This window comes from Schistocerca gregaria, chromosome X, assembly GCF_023897955.1.
Source record: "Schistocerca gregaria isolate iqSchGreg1 chromosome X, iqSchGreg1.2, whole genome shotgun sequence".
NCBI classification, from domain to species: domain Eukaryota; kingdom Metazoa; phylum Arthropoda; class Insecta; order Orthoptera; family Acrididae; genus Schistocerca; species Schistocerca gregaria.
In genome coordinates this window covers 641752579-641767864 of record NC_064931.1, presented here as the reverse complement: position 1 = coordinate 641767864, position 15286 = coordinate 641752579, and the positions used below count along the sequence as shown (strand labels likewise).

General features: G+C 38.5%; 1 protein-coding gene across 3 annotated transcripts in view; it reads left to right on the top strand.

Moving 5' to 3' along the window:
- LOC126297602 (C2 domain-containing protein 5) overlaps positions 1 to 15286 on the top strand; it is a 217252-nt gene that overhangs the window by 96868 nt on the left and 105098 nt on the right. For all 3 annotated transcript variants that reach the window (XM_049988584.1, XM_049988585.1, XM_049988586.1), the window contains one exon: positions 4089 to 4229. In XM_049988584.1, coding sequence (XP_049844541.1) covers positions 4089 to 4229 — 141 coding nt within the window. The remainder of the gene's footprint in view (positions 1 to 4088; positions 4230 to 15286) is intronic.

Below are 15286 nucleotides of genomic sequence, written 5' to 3'. Positions count from 1 at the left end.
CACTCATCTTTGATAAGTCCCTTAAATGGTCTGGTGATACATACATCTAATTTTTGAAGTAAAGTAGTTAGCCATCCTTGAATTACAGATAACTAAGTCTTCGATTCATTCAGTCTATTTTTAATGTCTTCTGTTCTGAGAGAACGAAACTGAGTCCATACTAACAGGGCAGACTTCTTTAGTGGGTCTCCAGATTGCCTAGATCAATTTTTCTCTATCCACAAACTCCTTCCTCCTCCATTCGTCCAGCCTTTATTGTGTACATAGACAAATACTCCTTTTGGCACTGAGCAAGATGGCACAGTGGTTAGCACATTGGACTCACATTCGGGAGGATGATGGTTCAAACCCTGGCCATCCTGATTTAGGTTTTCTGTGATATCCCTAAATCGTTTCAGGCATATGCCAGGATGGTTCCTCCCAAATCCGAGCTTTTGCTCCGTCTTTAATGACCCTGTTGTCGATGGGACGTTAAACACTAATCTGCTCCTCCTCCTCCTCCTCCTCCTCCTTTTGGCATTCCTTTAAAAACCAAAAGTGATGGAAATTTTGTCCAATCAGCATGGTATGATAAAATGACAGTGTAATTAGTCTTTTTGTGCGCTGAAATTGTAACAATAATGCTTCTGTGCCCTTGGAATTCACAGTTCTGTCAGAAGCCTTAAGTTAGTGGAGTCCCGTCCATGTTTCCAGTTTGTGAAAATTCAAACTTTTCTCTTTTCCTTGCGTTAATGATGAATTTGAGCAATTTGTTCTTCGTGTTTGGCTGGCATCTCCTTGATATTTTTGTCTTGGTCCGCATACAAAGCTGATACCACATCGTAAATCTTGAACACCATGATGTTGATCCAGTAAATTCGGCAATCCCTTTGTTATGGGATATTGCTTTCACTTGATGAATAATCGTCATATAAACAGAAATTCCCTCGTGTCTGTTCTCTAAAATCCAAGTATTGAGTTCTGCTTCAAGTTTTGGCCATTTAACAGCCCCACTTCTCAAGATTATGTTTACCGTGAGTTGCTTTCTTTAAAACATCTTTCTGATTCAACAAAGTTCTTATCATTTTGTCAGTTGGAGCTGTTCCGAAATGCCTTTCATAGCCCTCTTTTCATGATGTTCAGCACATGCAATCACTTGCAGCATAAATGCAGTAACATAGCAGTGCCATTTTTCAGCCATAGTTTACAAATAAAATCACAGTATAGGTAGGGCACAAGTGGACTTTCACACTAAACACAACAATAACTAAACACGACAATAACTGAAGCTTGAACGAATAATATAAAAACTAATGATAGCGCATGTGCATCAGCTCTACACAACTGGAATGCTTAAAATTCACGGGGAAGCTAACAATGAATTGCTTCAAGCTGAAAAACAGAAATTTGGAGGAAATGGAGCTTTTAGATACATACCTTAACTTGCTACCTGTGGATAAGATGCATCTAGTTTTTGCACTTATTTTTGAAGGAATAAAGTGCATCTTATACACTGGCAAATATAGTAATCTAGGATCAAGGTATTATCATTGATTTTACTGCACAGGTTACTATAAGAATTACCAATGTAATTGAGTTTATCTTCATTATTTGTAATTTGGCTTTGATCTATGTCTTAACACTATTAGCTGATTATTTCCAGTCATAAGATTCTGCTTGACCATCTTTTAAACTAGATTTATTTTCAAGACTGGCTTTCACTGTATCTTCTTTGTACCTCACAATGTCTTTTTTCATGCTCTTTGTGAAAACCTTGCACTGATCTTTATATTCTGTCTTATTTTTGTCTGATTATACTTTCAGTTTCCTTCTCTTGTCCATGAAACTTAACGTTTTATTTGTCAGCTTCTTTGGTTGATTTTGAGATGTACACAAGCCACCCATCTCTAAGCTGCTGTGTTTAGTACTTGTGTTACATTTTCTACTTTACATTCTTTTAATTTTCCCTTAATTCTTTCATGAAATTCTGCTTTCTGTTCTTTGAGATTAACTTTTTCCATTAATTAGCTTCATATTTCATCTTATATATTCACTTAAAATTTTGCTGTTGTTAATCAGTGATCACTCACTGTTCATATTGAACCTGTTCAAAACAGACATTTTTAACGTTTTGCGGCTTATTGATAAGAATGAAGTTTATTTCATTTTTCTCTTCAAAACTGAACCCCACTAAGTCCATTTGCAACATGGATGTTTCATGAAAAACATGTTCATAATAGGTGTTTTCATGCATTCTGGTTTTACTAAAAATCCAGCTGCGTTTGACTGCTGAAACCAGTCACTTTTTGAATTAGTCTTTTGTTCCATAAACTAGTCTTAGAATGTTTTCAGGTTAATCTTCATATATGGTGCACGTGAAAATTATGTATCTGATTCATAGCATGATGCTGGGTACTGGATCTGTGACATGAAATAGGAAATGCTTTAATGTACCACCATCCATAATGGATGAGCTTAATTTAGGTTTCCGTTTGGTTCATCACAGTAATACATGATATTTCCTAAATCCAGGCAAAGGCAGTTTTCACTTTGACAGTGTACTTCACTTAAACCAACAATGCACGAGCTGATATTCTGTAATACCTCTTCTATTTTTGTCATCTCTCACTAATGAACGACAGTTGTATGTGCATATTTGAAAACAATGATTCCCTCATTGCCTAGACTGTGGATTTTGTGACACTATAGCAGCTCTCACCTGGAAATATGAATGTGCAGTTAATTTAACTCCAGAACATTTTACCTTAGTGCCACACATAATGACTCAAAGCATAATCACCACACTTGCTTCATTGAAATGAAATGATCATATTGGCATTTATTGGCTGGGATATCCCATTTGGAGTTCAGCCACCGTATTGCAAATCATTTTAGTTGATGCCACTTTAGCGACTTGTGTGTCAATGATGATGAAAATGATGATGAAGGACACACAACACCCAGTCCCCTGCCAGGAATTGAACCCGGGCCCCCTTGCGTGGTAGGTGGAAATGCTACTGCTGCACTACAGAGGCGAACACCTGCTTCAGTAATGGATTGGTGATCCTCCAGCACTGACTGGCTTGTCGATGCAGTTTCCTACTGGAGTCGGTGGGGCATCTCTTGTGGGTTACATGCTGGAGTTGGAGTGAGAGAGGCTAGAGGACTATATTCTTGTGAAATCCTGATAATACTGTTGTGAGATGAACTTCAGCAACACTTCATCACCCCCATTCACCCCTTCCTTTTTATATTGCTGTATATTTGTACTGTGGTTTGGAGGTTTTAATTATTACTGATGTCTACCTACACAGGTATGTTTCTCTCTTTCTTAATTTTGACATTATCTGGAGGAAGTAATAGAAGTATAGATCCCATTGAATAGAAGTAAGCATGCAAACATATGCATTCATTATTATTCTGTTTACACTTATCAAAGTTATGCTCAACAGAACATGACCAGTTCATCAAATGCTTACCCTTTATGCACACACTGTTCCCCAAGTACTTTCATTGATAGTGTGATTCCTACATTGTTTTCATGAGTGATCTGTTGCTTTTCCTGTACAGTATGCTATCACAGTATTTTCCATGCTTCTATATTTGGCATAAATCGGTTAGTTAAAATGTTTTCTTATTTAAATGCTTTTGTAAATAATGTACATCTAAATATGGCTAATACCAACTGAAACTGGTAATTTCTGTTGAAATTTTTTGTAATTAAGCTGTTTGTATTGATGTCTGAAGTAGTTTCATGACAGAACTTGAAACTATGTAGATGTGTTGCACTGATGATAGAAATTTCTCAGATTTCCAGCTGGCTCGCAGTGTTGAAATACTGTAACATTTCAGTCAGTCTCATTTCAACACTGCAACATGGCTGGAAACCTGACATTATTTGATCAGTGGTATATGCCTGGATAGACTACATTCATGCAAGTGTTGTAATATTTCAAAATTTAAAATGTGATACATTCCCTGTATTTATTTGCATTTTATTTTGTTGTTGAAACTGAAATATGTTTCAGTATCTTTCATAAATATCATTACACAATTAAAATTTTGCAAATCTATATCATACCAATATTCATAATATTTTCCTCTTTAAGGTGCAACTATGGCTGGTTGGATACCTGTGTTTGACACAATGCATGGTATACGGGGTGAAGTTAATATAATTGTGAAAGTGGAGCTGTTTTCTGATTTCAACAAGTTTCGACAGTCCTCATGTGGAGTTCAGTTCTTTTGTTGTAAGTAAAACTGTTATTTTAAATTCAAATGTTAGATATGGTATTAAAGGGGTAGAAAATAGTTTAGTAATATTCTGTTATACATTTTTATGGATAAATTTTTTGCATCTACAAGGGCAGATCAGATATAAATGGGATTTTATTTTTATTTAAATTCATTCATTGAAAAACTCAAGGCAATTATAATTTATTTTTCCATGTAGTCTCCTGCTTTGGAAATGCATTTGTCCCAGTGTATGGGCACCTTTTTCATGCACTCATCATAAAAAGAACTGGGTCGTGTCACAAGCCACTTGCGCACGAAGTCTTCCACACTCTCATCATCTTCAAATCTTTGCCCTCCTAGAGCTTCTTTAAGCGGTCTGAATAAATGTAAATCACAGGGCGATAAGTCTGGGCTGTAAGGAGGATGATCAAGTGCAGTCCAGTGCATTTTCTGTACCTTGGAGACAGTTAGAACTGCAGTATGAGGTCGCACATTGTTGTGGAGGATGACCTTTTGAATTTATTGGTCTCATCTTTTGCGGCAATATGCAGATATGCAACTTTTGCCTTGTTCAACAGTTCACAGTAGTAAGCAGTATTGATTGTGAATTGCTCATGCAAAAAATTAATCAGCAAAATTCGTCGCTGATTGAAAATAATGGTTGAAAGGACCTTGCCAGATGACAGTCAAGTCGGCTTTTACTAGTGCTGCCTCCCCTTTCCTCTGCCACTCCTTACTGGCTTGTTTGGATTCTGGAGTGTAGTGGTGAACCCATGTTTTGTCGCAGGTGATCATCTGACTCAAGAATGCATCACCTCTGTCCACAAACCTTGCTGTAAGCCTCTGACAGACCTCCAGTTTTTTGCTCAAAAGTTTAGGGACCCATCTGGAACACATTTTATGGAACTGTAGGTTGTTTGTGATGATTGCTTGACAGCTCCCATAACTGATTCTGACTTTTTGTGTAATTTACGATACTCTCACCCATTGATTGTCATCAGTAATGTCTTTAACCGCATGAATGTTGATTTTCCACATGTTCTTGTCCTTCCTTGAACTTTTTATGCCAGGCAAACATACACGTCCTTGATAATGTTTTATAACTCCTTCATGAGCAAGAAATTTGATAATTATGTGTTGCGCAGTGGAGGGGTGCACCTGTTGCTCAGATATTGGTAGCGTTACTGACAAAACAGCAGGAAATAACTGAGAGTACGCGCTCCTCACTTCTAACGGTTCTGCCTAAGCATAGCAGAAGTGCGTGGCCAGTCATACCAAGCGTTGATGTTCAGGAACAAAAATCCCGTTTATATTTGATCCCCCCTCACATATTGAATGAAAAGTACAATCTTCTTCTTCTTCTTCTTCTTTTGTTTGTGTCCTTGTCTTGCCTCAACACAGTCTGACATGGTTAGTATTGGATTTAGCAAGGTTAATTTTAACGGGTGCCCAGATTCCCTTCCTGTTATCACCCTGTTGCCACCCTCTCACAAGTTACCCCCGGGACGAATTTGTGCATCCCAACTGTCTGTGGAGTGCGAACACTTCTTAAATGTTTCCAAATCTTGGAATTGAGATGGGACTTGGATACCAGCCCAGTATTCACTTAGTCGGATGTGGGAACCCACTTAATAACAAAATTCAGGTCAGCTGGCTTATCGGCTCTCACCGTTAATCCGCTGGGCAAATTCAGTCCAGAGCTGATGCACCTCCAAGTGCTGGAAGCGGCACTTTAACATATGTGACTATCTGGGCATCTTCTGATTGGAGTACAATCAAAATATTATATTGAAATGGTGAAAGTGTTTCTCATTAAGCAGTGTGGATGGTATGAGAGGAAATTATTGTAGTCCGAAGGAATCTAATTGTTCTCAGAAAGGAGTTGGGTTGTTCCTATCTGCTTCCCTTGTATACAGGGTGACCCAAAAGTCGATTAACATTTGAAAATTCAGTACTTCACAGAATAATGTAGGCAAGTAAAAATTGACACAAATGCTTGAAATGATATGGGATCTCAGTGGCATTTCATATGACACAAAAGCAATAATTAGCATAACAGTTGATTTCTAGCAAAGATGATGTTCATTGTAACAAATGCTCAGCATGTCTGTTGTTGTTCAGTTGTTCATCAACAGTACATGTAGTTGAGGAACAATGTTGTGAACGGCACTGTGCAGCATGTCAGTAGGTATGGTGAGAAATTACTGTCAGATGTTGTGTTTTAGCATCCCTAATAACATTGGAGAATCGCAGTAGACTTGCAACTTTATGTAACCCCACAACCAATAATCATACAGATTGAGGTCTGGGGACCTGGGAGGCCAAACATGAAGGAAGTGGTGGCTCGGTATGTGATCCTCAACACACAATGTGTGTGAGAGATCTTTTACATGTGTAATAGTATAGGGGTGAAGTATCATCATGCATAAAAATCTTACCTCCCCGCAGGTGTTCATCTGCCAGGCTAGGGATGATGCTATTCTGTAAGATATTAGTGTACCTTGCACCTGTCATGCTGACAGTTCGAAAAACAGCACACCACGTTTCCTGTAAGAAAAAGGGTCCGATCATGATTGATATGGTAAATCCACATCACACCGTGACTTTCTTTCAAGCATTGTAATCATGACAGTTATAGGATTTTTGGTAGCCCAAATTCAGCAGTTGTAGGTGTTGACAGACCCTCGGAGTGTTAAATGGGCTTTGTAGGCCCACAGCATGTTAGACAATTAATTGTCATCCTCCCCCATTTTTTGAAGTGGCCACACTGCAAATGCTCTCCACATCACAAAATCAGTGGCTAATAGTTTATGATGATGCTGGATTTTGTACGGATAACATTAGGATATGCGTTAGTGCTCTCCAAACATTAATGTGTAGAAAGCTGTTATGACATGCGACTTCACGAGTGCTGATTTCACCACGTGGAAATGACTGCTAAAGTGTCTGTTTCTTTCTAAACTTTCCGAGCATCACTAGCAGTTGTGTCTGATCACCCACTCTGAGGCTGAGCATCTGAACAACCCAAGGCTTCAAACTTTGTGATTATATTCCTCACAGCGACACTTGTCACATGACATCTACCCATTGGAATACACTTATTAGGGTGTTACGATCGTAAAGCTGCAGTAGTGGATTCTCCATTCTGATAGTAAAGCTACACTGACATTGCCTTTTCTGGTACAGTCAACATGCTGTGATTGCTGGCACATCCGAATCCCTGTCTCGCTACTGCTCATTTTATACATGGTCCTCATGTTGTGTCATTGACATATTGCTGTCCAGTGCCATCTGTTGGCCAGATTTTACACTGCACTGGTTTTGGTTTCATTAAAACTTCATGTCTTTTCAGGCATGTGTGTCAATTTTTGCCTCTTTACCTACATTATTCCATGAATTAGTGCATTTTCAAATTTTAAAGGACTTTTGGGCCACTCTGCAGAATCGGAACAATTTCAGCCTGCAAGTTATTAGATGCCAGTTTTCAATGCAGGTTGTGGCCATTTGAGAACTACATAACAAGATTTCAATGATACTGGGAAGTCCTGGGTGGAATATAAATAGTGATTGGAGTGGAGGTGAATATATACAAGTAACATATGGGACTGCAGACAGGTGATAGCTTCAAGAATTGTCAGTATTTTGACAGCTGCACACCCACTGATAGTTTGACAGGTCATGTCATATTCAAGGCACAAATGCAACAAGAAAGCACTGTGTAAAGAAATTTACAACCATGGCGCACAGAATATGTGGAAAAATGACACTTGTGTCCCCCCCCCCCCTCCCCCTCCCCCACACACACACAAAGAGAGAGAGAGAGAGAGAGAGAGAGAGAGAGAGAGAGAGATATTCGCTCTCTCTCTCTCTCACCATGCAGTTTGATCCTTCCCCCTCCCCCCCCACCCCCCTCAAACTAGCCATTTGTCTCTATGTAACCACTAGTGTAGTGCCATCACAACATCAAAGATGGTCGATGTCAGACATGATTGATATTGAATATTAATAACCAGTGGGATGGCTTGTGTGAGGTAGCATTAACTCACTCCCTGTGTTGTTTGACCAGGCCCTGAGAACAGGAATTCACACTCTATTTAAGCAGGAAGTGCATGCCAGAATCTAGGTACTGTTATTTTCCATAGGATGACCATTGCCAGGGTGGTGTTCTGCAATAGCAGATTTGCGTGGTGGTTGTAAGCGTGTGTGTTGCTTATGCTCAGTACAACAGTCCTCCATGGTCCTTATGGTCTGACCAATATGTGACATGCCAGAACTGCAGGAAATACAATAGACATCACCTTATGTAGACCGTGGTTATCCTTTACCGATCACAAGAGGACCACAACAGGATCTTAGATGGTGGTTGAAAAACATTTTTCTCATGATATTTCCTCAGAATATGAGCCATCACATTGATAAGGCTTCCTGTTCCAGCGTGGTGGGGTTTTGTTCTCCGTGCAGGCTGCACATTAAAATTCACGCACCTCAGAACGGCATCTGCTTGATGTCCCTTCACGCGGCGACATAGATACTTACTAGATGATGCAAAAGCAGTGTTGATGAAAAACACCATCTAATATCTACAATTACTGAGGCCGTGCAACTCTAGTAATGAAATAAAGTTCCGTAGAAAAACTGCCATTAAAATTTTATTGGGCAGTAAGAAAATGGATTGGCTTCTGGAAAATAATGTCCAAAATTTCCACACAAAAATGTTTGTTCTGTCCTTATAGCCAGAGAAACAGTACTATTCGGTCCACATTCAAACTATTGGCTATTTTCTTCCAGTTCACAATTCATACACACATTTCATACACACAGCAGCCAGATATCTGTCCAGACTCGACCCGAATTAAACAATGTTTTCACAGTCATTAATTTCACCACTAATTTGAGTTATTACATTCGGTCCTTCTTGTGGATTTCTAAAAAAGAAATTGCTCGCCAAAAATGCTCAGTGGTGAATACTGAAACGTGCCACGCGGATACTATGAAGGCCAAATTTTCACATGCGAATATCTTTCCAACCGAACAATTCCAAAACTTCCCAACTTCACAAAACTGTCCGTAAATGCAACTACTATTATGGCCATGCAATATGGACGTGAGAAGTCAAATATTTCTTCATTTTACACATTATTTTAACTCGCACTAGTAAGATGACCGTCTGCGTTCAAAGCTAGAGGGCGACTCCTCTTCTTGCAGCCTCACCCCCAGTATAACTATCAGGTAATGAGCGGGAACTGTCTTAATTCTGATTGGCTGATCATACTCATTGCCAATCAGAGTGCCCACTCATGATCATACTCGCGCCAAAACTAGCCTTCACCAATCCTTATACAAAGACGCATTTATGTCATTCTGACATACAAATATTAAAGTAATGTTTAATAAATGAAAACAAAAAGGCAATAATTCTGGAAATAATCTTTAGATACTAATTTTACTCTAGCTGACTTCCTGGCCGCTCTGTTACAATAACAATCACACCTAGAAATACGTCATCAGCAAAGTGCGTAAATTCCCTAGGATCATTTTCCCCCGACAGACTTGTGTAACTCTTGCAGGTTACTTAAGACAGTATATCATGCAACATTTAAATCTGACGAAAGTCCCACATACATACTCTCATTTACTCACATTTATTCCCACAACAGTATTAGACACAAATAATAATTTTATCTGATTATTATATTATGAAAATGAAAAAAAATTAATTGAGATTTTCATATTATAACTTTAATTAATTCTGCACTTTGAGAGTTCTGTTTATGTTTTCCAGTTATACCAAAAGATAACCTACTATATTTCCTAACTGAATTTAGTTCCCTAAGTGTCGGCTTTTGACTCTTTTAGCAATTTTATCTCTGAAACTATGATAGTTACAATGTTGAAATTTTTATACAATCTTCTCCTGAATAGCAAAAGGTAGTGTACGGATTTTGAAACTGATTGAATAATATTTAATATCATTTATTTAGGTTCATAGATGGCATGGCTCAAAGTGATACAGGAGCCGTTCTCATGCTGCAATAGCAGCAGGTGTTTACGAGTCATAGGTAGGACACAACTTGTGGTCTCCTTCACAGCTTCCATCTCCAATACTGCGGGCTGTACTGCAGTGTAGCTTACTGCAATAATTGTTATTGTGCATTAACTCGCTATGTCCACTGTGTAAGGTAAAAAGGCTGTAGATTTTGGTGTTATCTCCCTATTACTAACATTCACCCTATTTAGAGTTGGTCAATAGTGCAATGCATGTCTAATCTGTCTTTTGCTATAATCATTCTGACAAGAGATGAATTCAAGATTAGTTAACGCAGCTGACAAACTTGCTGCATCTGAAATGTCATTAGCTCAATAAGCGAAAGTTTGAATTATACCTTCATACTGAATTGTATGGTGTCAACTATCAGCCTGTAGATGCAAATAAGTGTACATTGGCTTCCTATAAATGGCATCTCCCAATATACCATCAACTTTCTTCCTGGTCAAAACATCAAGGAAGGGAAGGCAACCATCCTACTCGACAAACATCGTCAAGCGAATATAAGGCTGCATTGAATTTGGATGTTCCAAAAAGCCATTTAAATTCTTACTTCCATGAGACCAAACGACAAAAGTATCATCCACATATCTGAAAAACCACACAGGTTCCAATGCTGCCAACACCAGGTTCCAATGATGCCAGCACCAGAGCATGTTCCTCAAAATCTTCCACAAACAGTTTGGCTGTCATATGTGACAATGGGCCCCCATCACAACTCAATCTGTCTGTTTATAGTACTGGTCTTTGAATAAGAAGTAAGTGGACATCAACACATGTTGAAGTGGCATAATTAACACCAAATCTAAACTCAATCAAACATAACAATTCAGACACAGGAATGCTAGTGAAGAGAGGGACCACATAGAAACTTATGAAAATATTGAAGTCATTCAAACACGGTTCCTCTAATCAACATAAAAAATCTGTCAAGTTCTTAATGTGATGCACACACTGATCTGCTAGTGGGCTCAACAGAGTAGCTAGATGTATTGCTACAAGGTATTTCTGAGCATCAATGTCATACTTGCCGACAGGTGACATTTTTTCCCAAAGAACTATTTCTACTGCAGTTAATGATTACTTCGAAAATTTTGTTGTTTGCTTGGGATTGGTTGGGGAAAGGGGGGGGGGGGTGCTTCATGGTTAAAGTCTGACTGGCAATTTCATTCTGTAACTACTTGGCATTCAGAAAGTTTGAAAGACTTGGAGTCTACTAAACTTCAAAGGACTGTGACCAGTGTCACTGAGAAAGCTTTTGAAGATGCAACCTTATCCATGCTAGGGAAAGGTTTAAATTTTTCACCGACACACAAGCATTTACCAGTTGTTGATGTTATAAGTTCTGTCAAATAGGTTGTTTTTAAACTTCCTCCTGCTGCTGCTAACGAGGTTAGGAGAGAAGCATGCCTTGGGTTGACTATGGCACATTAACCCAAGAGTGGTATAACAGCTGCTGAGAGAGCTGCCTTATGTTCACTCAGGGAGGTTTCTGATATTGTTATTTTACCTGCAGACAAGGTCATAGCTATCATTGTATTGGACAAGCAGGATTTTGTTCAAAAGAAGCAGTATTCATGAGTTGATTCAGCATATCACATAGTCAGTGCTGACATGCAAAAACTTTTGAGAGAAAGACACACAACCTTCTGAAGAGAAGCTTCTTGTCACATGAGACTATCACAGGTCTTAATTTTTACTGTGCTGTGCCCCTTAGATTATATGGCTTTCTGAAGATCCAATGGGATGGGATTCCTTTAAGGCCTACTGTTGGTAACATCGGTGCTCCAATGTACCATGCAGCTAAACACCTTGCTATTGCTACTCCATAGTAGTCAGTCAGTGTGTGTATCACACTGAGAACTTGGCAAATTTCTTATGTTGGTTAGAGGGACTGAGTTTGAATGACTTCAGTATTTTAGTAAGTTTCTATGTGGTCCTTCTTTTCACTAGCATTCCTGTGCCTGAATTTTTATGCTTGATTGAGTTTAGGTTTGGTGTTAATTACTCTATGTCAACATGTGTTGATGTCCACTTACTTTTTTTCAATAACCAGTACTATAAATAGACAGATGGAGTTGTGATGGGGAGCCCGTTGTCACATATGACTGCCAAATTGTTCATGGAATATTACGAGGAATGTACTCTGGAGTTGGCAGCATTGGAACCTGCGTGGTTTTCCATATATGTGGATGATATTTTTGTTGTTTGGCCTCAAAGAAGTGTGGATTTAAACAGCTTTTTGAAACATCTAAATTCATTGAACCTGTATATTCACTTTATAATGAAGGTGGAATAGCAGGGTAGCCTGCCCTTACCTGATGTTTTGGTCAGGAATAAAGTTGATGGTACATTGGGAGATGCTGTTTACAGGAAACTAACACACATTGATTTGTATCTACAGGGTGGTAGTTGACACCATTCGGCTCAGCATGAAGGTGTACTTCATACCTTGGTTTATTGCGCCCACATCATCTCAGATGCAGCAAGTTTGTCAGCTGAGTTAACCCATCTTAAAGTCACCTTTTATCAGAATGGTTATAGTGAAAGACAGATTAGACACATATTGCACTATCAACCAACTTTGAAAAACATGAGTGTTGGTAATAACAAGGTGAAACGTAAGTCTACAGACTTTTTCCCTTAAACAGGAAGCATTTTCAGTAGGACATATTCTATGGAAATATGATGTAAAATGTTTTCTTCGACCACTGTATAAGATCATGTTGGGCTCAACTTGGGCTCCATAAAGGATAATCTTGGTCTGTGTATGGCAAGTGCCTATTGTACACCTTGCAGTTTTGGCTTGTCATGTAATGGTCAGACCATAAGGAACATTGAGGTCCAGAGTATTGAGCATAAGAGACACACATGCTTACAATAGTCAAGCAAATCTGATATTGCAGGATATCACCTCAGAAACAGTCATCCTATGGAATATAATAACACCAAGATTCTCACGTGCAATACAAGCTGTTGGGATAGTGTCGTTAAGAAATTGAGATTAATTTAGCAAGTGATCTTATAAATAGAGAACTAGGCTTACACTTACACTGTGAGTGGAATTGTGCTCTCTTCCTGGTCAAACAACAGAGTGACTACCTCTCCTGCTGGTTATTGATATTCACTATCGATAACCTCTGATGCTTGTCATTTTTGGTTGTGTGGTAGTGCTAATGTGTGTGTGTGTGTGTGTGTGTGTGTGTGTGTGTGTGTGTGTGTGCGCGCAATATTTTCATGTTTTATTTATGCCTTGTAAACGACAGGCTGTGCACCTGTCAAAATAACGGTGTTTATAGAAGATGTCATCCGACTAAATTCCTGTAAGTTATGCGAACAGTTTATATGCTGAGAAAAACTCAAGTTTCACACTCACCATATAGCTGAGCAGTTGAAATGCATGTAAACTAAGTGAATAAGCTGCTCAGGTTTTGGACAGTATCCACTTTTGGAGCTGAAACACACACACACACACACACACACACACACACACACACACACACACACATACTGGGACAGGAATGTAGTATTGCTGAGCCCACCCTACAGCAGGAAGGAGAAATTGCATGAGGCACGCAGTAGAGTGGAGAAGTAAGTTAGGTGGGGAGGGGGGGGGGGGGGAGGATAGAACCCAGGAAGAGAAAGACCATATAGAGAAAAGTGTGTGTGTAAATTAATGGAGTGAAGTGCAAGGTATGATGATAGGGCTAGAGGTGGGTTTGGTATGGGGGCTAGCAGAGGTTGAGGCCAGGAGGATTGTGGAACCAAAGAATGTGTTCTAAGGACAAATTCCATGTATGCAATTCAGAGAAGCTGATATTACAGAGGGAGCATGTAAATGACACAGAGTGTGAAGTAGTCATTGAAGTCAAGTAAGTTCTGCCACAGGGTGGTCAGATTTGTTCTTGGCCTCAGTTTAGTGTAGTAATGTGGGTTGGGCAAATGCCCAGTGGGCAGGACATTGATAAATGGGCATTTAACGAAAGCAGTTTTCAATGCCCAAAATGTGGGCATTTATAAAAAAGTACTTTTTGAAGTTTTTACTGCTGAAGTGTATAATGTACCAATTAAGATAAGAAAGGAACAGTTCTCCTGATATTAAAAGTTAGTAAATGTTCACATTGAAACATATGTATGTCATTCATTGCCTTTATTATTATGAATGAAAAGAAAGAAGAAAAAAAAGCATGTTTTTTTTTTTTTTTTTTTTTTTTTTTTTTTTTTTTTTTTTAAACTTGTATTCCCACTCTCTGTACCAAGGAAGGGCACGTGTTGCTGACAGCTGCTTATCATTTCCATGTCAGATCTCTGATATTATTGAAGAATTATTATTGGATTACTGATAGCAAAATTATTAGAGAATGAATTCAACAGCTCGCATGTGTTTCTTCATAATAAATGTATTCTTAAATGTTAAACTGTTTTTAGTGAGGGGAGAAAAAGATACTTTATCGTCAGGTGTAGTGACATTTGAGACAGACTATTGTTTCCTATTCTACTCCTTTTGTTAGCTACTTTTGCATTACTGTGAAGATAAAATGGGAAGAATAACATAACACACATTTAATAACAAAGAACCAATGCCCAAGATGCTGGAATTGTTCAGTTCTGTTACTAGTCAATTCCTAGAGAATCGGTGACTTTTGGAATTATGGAATCGGAACCAGCACATGAAACACCTCTAATTAAAATCAATATGAATAAACGTTTTTTGATCTAATTTTTTTTGTAGTAGTATAGTATAAGTAAAAATGATTTGTACAGGCTACCTACTTAATGCAAACTATATTTTATTCCAAAAATTACTTTTAGACTTGAGTTTTGTTTTCTTTTTTTATTATTATGTAGTACCTCAAGAATTGACATCATTAAAGATGTAAAAAGTTATGTTTACAGTCCAGTTTATATCATCTAATAACTCTTTCATAACTTTCAAGCAGCTTTTTCAACTTGGCTACCCAACCACTACAGAAGTAGCGTTGCAAAACACCCTTCCCAATACAAAACATCAGCTTAAATTTTTTT